The sequence below is a fragment of the Thalia democratica genome, chromosome 4 (genome assembly GCF_965202585.1).
Source record: "Thalia democratica chromosome 4, ktThaDemo2.hap1.1, whole genome shotgun sequence".
Taxonomy (NCBI): Eukaryota; Metazoa; Chordata; class Thaliacea; order Salpida; family Salpidae; genus Thalia; species Thalia democratica.
In genome coordinates, this window is record NC_139168.1 from 4,699,312 (window position 1) to 4,705,607 (window position 6,296).

At 23.8% G+C, this 6,296-nt stretch overlaps 1 protein-coding gene across 1 annotated transcript in view; it reads left to right on the forward strand.

Moving 5' to 3' along the window:
• Positions 1-6,043, forward strand: part of LOC145833991 (DENN domain-containing protein 3-like) — a 45,572-nt gene extending 39,529 nt beyond the window's left edge. The window contains exons 26-34 of the mRNA XM_082941289.1: positions 749-858; positions 1,031-1,109; positions 1,532-1,638; positions 1,891-2,036; positions 2,830-2,966; positions 3,603-3,730; positions 4,236-4,412; positions 4,729-4,847; positions 5,376-6,043. Of these exons, the coding sequence (XP_082797415.1) occupies positions 749-858; positions 1,031-1,109; positions 1,532-1,638; positions 1,891-2,036; positions 2,830-2,966; positions 3,603-3,730; positions 4,236-4,412; positions 4,729-4,847; positions 5,376-5,448 (1,076 nt within the window). The 3' untranslated portion in view covers positions 5,449-6,043. The remainder of the gene's footprint in view (positions 1-748; positions 859-1,030; positions 1,110-1,531; positions 1,639-1,890; positions 2,037-2,829; positions 2,967-3,602; positions 3,731-4,235; positions 4,413-4,728; positions 4,848-5,375) is intronic.
• The last annotated feature ends 253 nt before the right edge of the window (positions 6,044-6,296 follow it).

A 6,296-nucleotide genomic window follows, 5' to 3' on the forward strand; every position in this document is an offset into this window, starting at 1 on the left:
AGTATTAGGTTGTGATATAAAAATTAATAATATAAAAACAGTTATGTCCAAATTAACATATACTTTTTGTGAATTTGATAGAATAAAATTAAAATTTATTTACTCTAAGAATACACTAAAAAAAAACATAAATTTAAAACTAAAAATATTTTTATAATATTATACTTAGCTTTATCTTAATAACACAGTACTATTTAAATACATTACTACATACACATTTAGATGCAAAATATTGTTGTTGTTGCTATGGTTTCAGCATAACCGGTTAAAATTTTATAAGTTGTAACCATAGTTTTCATTAGAATGTTTTTTTGATTCACTACTAATTATGATATAGATGTTTAAATAAAATAGTTGATAATCGCATTTTAATTTAGTTTTACAAAAGCTTTTGTTTAGTTTTAGGTTAATTTCTAATAACACAAATTAGTTTTTTTTCAGTATGCATGGTACTAAAATATAAATGTAAAATATATATAACTGTGCTTATTTGTTAAGATTGTTCGGTAGTTGAATAAGTTTGATAAAAAAGTTAATTTTACATATTTTGTTTATTATTAATGATATTCAGTTTAAATAAATGAAAATTTAAATTTATCAAAATAAATATTCAAGTACTTATTACAAAGTATATGTTACAGGTGATTATTTTCAAAATTAGAAGTAAGTATTTTTAACACAAGTGTTAATTATTTCAGAATTTTTATCAACAATTTTTTTCTTGTTTACAACACAGTATATATTACAGCTGACCTTATGTCTATGGATGAATTCAAAACACATTTGAAAGATGTTTGCAAGTTGACCAAATTATACGAAAATGGACACCCTAACGCGTTACCGCTTAAAACTCATGAGGTAAAAACTTTAAAAAAAATATTTGTTGTAACATCTTTAGTTTACAAAAATTTTCATCAATAAAGTAATATTATTGCAAGTAGTGTAAATGTTGACCAAGTTATTAAACTGTACTTAAAGTCATGTAAATCATTAACATGAAATTAAAAAAAAACAATTTATAAATTTTTAGATGTTGGCCCACAGAATCGACTCAGCTCCAAAAGAATCTAAAAAGACTGCTGTAGAGTGCATGCTATATACTTCTACAGGTTAATTTATAATAAATAGTATTAAAATAAATATTTCTAAAAAGACTGCTGTGGAGTGTATGCTATATACTTCTACAAGTTTGTAATAAACAATATATAAAAACTAGAATGCATGTTGTATACTTCTACAGGTTTGTATTAGATAATATTTAAAAAATAAACACGTAAAATGCATGCTATATACTTCTACGGGATAATTTGTTATAAGTAATAAAAAAATGTCTGCTTCATATACATATATACAGGATAATATTTGATATTAACTCAGCAAGATAAAATTTAAATACTTTCTTCCTATACATAATTCTTATATGTCTGTGTAGCTTTAGATGAGATCAATATTTTTATTATAAAGACTCCTCATATATCTGGGTGGTATTAGAAACAAGCAAAACTAGATTAAGCCATTTTATTTTATACAGATTCTTCATATATATGGGTAGCGTTGGAATCTAGCAAGATAAGGTTGATAGACGCAGCTAAATGGAGTCTTGATAGCAGACCTATTAAAGATTTAGGCGGAAAACTGGTTTGGTTTTATAAAACAATTCAAAACACTATACTAAATATTTAAAATACTTTATCTTATTTAGTTTTAAGAAAAAAATATTTAGATTAAGAATTTAAAACTAAAATAAATTTTACTTTTTCTAACAATACTCTTAAAATATTTTACTTTTCTGAAACTTTTTTTCAAATAGCCAACAATTTTTAGTTTACATTCTCCACCAAACAATTTAATTTATTAAAAAAAACTTTTTGTTTAACTCATTTTCAACAGACTTGCATGCTAATGACGTCATCAAACGAGTTGTGGATCGGAAGCACAGATAGAAATATTTACGTGGTTCGTACGGAACAAATGAAAAAATGCAGGGTTTTACACGAGCATCTAACATCAGTTGTTTCAATTGTTAAATGTAACAAGTTAGTTTGTTTTAGAATTTACAACATTTAAGTTTTTCACAGATTTTATGGGTATAACAAATAGTCAGTAGAAAAACTGAATTGTCAAGATAATTTTAAAGTTTTAAGTAGAGTTTAACAGTACATCTTGAAAAGTTTTTTTAAGTATTCTAAGTAAGTTGAACATAAATTACAGATATTGCATTTAGCAATTATTACAAACATTTTAGCTGTTAAGTTTTATTTAAGGAAGAAATGTAATGTTTTTATTAAAAAAGTATTGTTCTTTTTTATTGTTAAGTTCGTATATATTTCAAATAAAAATAACAAAAATCAAGTAAAAAGATAAATTTTATATTAGTTTATTCTAATTATGTTTTTGTACTTGTTTTAAAAAACAAAGTAAGGCGTTTTAAATTAAATTATCTACATCAGGGTTTCCCAAAAAGGGTCACATTATTTTAGAAATTTATGGGACCAAAGGGGGTTGTGAAGAGTAAAGGGGTCAATTTAAGACTTCAGCTATTCTGGGATTCACGATGAAGAGCAAAAATTATCTTAGACGTATTTAGGTCAGTTGTGAAACTTACACAAGATATCAGGGGAACATATCTTGCACACAGTAGATTTTTGACAAATGTTTTTGTAAGGGGGGCATTCTTTTTTTTACTTTCTCAAAAGTGGACGTTATGAAAAAAAGTTTTGAAAAACCTGATCTACGCAGTCTTAGTTGTTTAATTAATCTCACTTCTTAACCCAATTTATTCATTTTTAATTAGAGTTTTTTTTTAATTATTTTTGTTTGTTTTTACAGGAAAATAGTGAGCGCATCGTCGGACGGGGTCATCAAAACTTGGGGTGAGAAAAGCACCAAACCGGAACGAAGCTATATGACGTCATACAAGAACTTGATACAAGTTCACTCGTTTTTAGACAACTACCTAGTTTGTTGTCAGTAATAATTTTTATTTTGATATTTTAGCAATTAATTACAACAGAGTTAGGAACAAAACTTTTTTTTTAATGATGTTAAATTTTCATGCATATAAGCGTAAATTTAAATTTTTATAAAGCAAATTTCATTTTTGAACAACTGCCTCGTTTGTTGTTATTTTCTATTTTATTTCTTATTAAAGCTAAATATTAAACTTTATTAGTTTTTATACTAGGTTACAAAAAAACACACAAGCTAAATATGTTTTTTTTTTCTTTAACTTAATAAGGCTTTATACATGACAGTTCATATTCTTATAAAGTTTTTAAGTGGCCTTGTTTAGTTTTTAAAATGTTTTTAGTATAGAAATGTACCTGATTAACCTAAAAGTAAAAGTAAAAGTGTTAAAAAAATTTTTATAACATGTTAAAGAAAACTTTCCACAATTATTTAGAATAATTAGAGTTTGAAAAGTCATAAACCCATTCAACTTTTTTAAGGATAATGCGTTTTTGCTAAACAAGTAAACACAAAAAATTCAAGTTTTAACTTTGTTTATTACAAGTAGATACAAATATGATCGTACTATTCAGTACAATGATTATATAATTTGTACTGAATATTTTTCAACTCAATTTTTTTGTATGAAACAGGCACGCCCCATTCTATTCACATATTAACAACTGAAGGAGTCCAAGTTCAAAATCTGTCAATTGGTGATTTTTACACGGATTGTACTAATTGTGAAATTACTACGTGTTTAGTTACTAATAACAATCAAGTTGGTTATTTAATTTTTTGTAATTGCATATTATTTGTAGTTTTAATAAAAAAAATAATAATAATTAAGTGAGTTATAAACGAACATCAATATAGTTGATGCAATTTTATAAGTCTATATGTTGTTTCTGAAAATAAAATTCTTATACAACATAAAAAAAATTAGCTTGAGTTAAAAATTAAGTTATATTAAAATACTTCCAAGTTTTTGATCGGTTTAGTAATTATGTATATAATCAAGTTTGTTCAAATTTTCTACCTAAAAACTTTGTAAACCTTTAAAAACCAAAGACTAATACCTGAGTTGTTTCTTGAAACCTAAAATAGACATGTCATATTTAATACCACATAAGCTAATATTAAATACAAAAATGCTGAGATAATGGTTTTTAATTTTAACTGCATACTTTTATACGTAGAGAAGTTATAGGCTTGGTTAATTTTAAAACGTAATAAAGTTTTTAGTTTTTACTAGTACATAAACTAACAAAAAAAAACTCATATAGATTTGGTGCGGTGATTCAACGGGCACTATTTACGTGTGGCACAAAAACAAGAAAAAAATCCCCCTAAGTAGAGAAGTTGATTTGTCACCTGCAGTTAAAATGTCACCACGAAGTTCACTTATACTCGACATCGACGTATCGAGAAGTGTCACCTGTATGCTTGCCTTGGATAAATATGTTTGTTATTTATTTGTTTTAATTAGTTTAATTTTAATTTGTTTCGTTTATATAAATGTACTTGTTCATGATGTATTTTAAAATTCCAATATAATATAGTACAACACACAAAAAGTATAAGAAGCTGTACTTTTATTTATACTTAAGTAGTTTATATAAGAGACTTTATATCTGTGTATTTTATATTTAAATAAATAATTAATTAAGATGTGGGTAGGAGATTCAGTAGGAGATATTTCAATAATTGAATTTAAAAAATATTGTATAAAAATTAATTACATTATAATAAATAATATATAATAAATAATCAATTAAGATGTGGGTAGGCGATTCTGTAGGAGATATTTCGATAATTGAAATTGAAACGATTTCTCAAGAAAGGTGTTTGAAAGCTCACGATGCTAAAGTTACTACATTGTGCGCTATTGAAAACAGGTTTGTTTTATTTCTTTATATTAAACTTATATTTAAAATAAATTTGTTTTATTTACTTATATTAAAATTATATTGAAAACAGGTTTGTTTTATTTAACTATATTAAATTTATATTGAAAACAGGTTTGTTTTATTTAGTTATATTAAAACTATATCGAAAATAGGTTAGTTTTATTTATTTAATAATTGTTTTGTTACAGTGTTTTGAAATTAGGTGTGTTTTTTTCAACTATATTAAAAGTAGGTTTATTTTATTAAAATTTATTAAAAAAGGATAGTTTTATTTAGATATTCAAAAATACGTTTGTTTTACTAAATTTGTGTTGAAAATATATTTGGTTATGTAATTAAACAATTTACTAAATTGTATAAAAATTAGGGATAATTGTTTTTAATATTGTATAATTATTTGCAACTTTATTTTGTTAATTAAAACTAGTAATAATCTTTTTGCCATAAAATGTGTTTTATTTTTTTTTATAAACTGTTAAATATGTAGTAATTAGTTATTTTATTATGAATTTTTAGGTATGTAGTAAGTGGATCATCTTCAAAAGACGGGAAATTAGCAATTTGGAGATCTTCCGTATTCAGTGAATAGAAAACTATTTTTGAAACATTTAATCATTTAAACTTTTTATTTCATAATCAGCTTTTTCGGAGATTTTCCGTATTTAGTGAAATATAAGTAAAAAAAGCTTGAATCTAATCATTAGAATAAATCAGTCTAAGTTCAGTGATGGTTCAATAAATAAACTATTTGGTAGAAATTATATCTAAAATTTCATATTTACAAAATTTCATGAACTTTTATTTTAGCACATAATATTCATGTTTCTTTTAATAACGTTTACACTTTTTATGATATTTAAGAAGCCCGTATCCAAATGTTAAAGCTTTAAAAAATGTACAATTATAGTTGCCATTTTATTTTGTATTTTTAATATATTTCTTTGTATTTTTAGTAAAATTATTTATGTCTTAGAATGTATACTGATCATTACGACTGAGTTTATTTATATGATTCTAGGTTTTAAGAATATTTTTCAGTTATCAAATTTATTTTAAACAATTTTATTTTTGTCCAGCTTAGACGTAGTAATATTTATTCAAAAAAAGCGACTTTTAAAACTTGACTAATTTTTCGAAGTGCTGTATTTTAGTTTTATAGATTTTTTTATTATGTTTATAGCTTAATCAGTACACAAATTTTACTATGCCATACTATTATTATTTTTTAAATATAAACTTTAGTTTATGTGAACTATTTGACAAATAATTTAGTTTATAGTTACACACTTGAATTAAAACATGGTATAAGCTATGAAAGATAGTATTAGACTTAAAAACTAACATCATACTTAGTTTTTTATATTTTATTTTAATTTTTTTTACTGTGTCTTTTTATTAAGTTAGATACATAATTAAAAAAATTTCATTGCTTGTTCT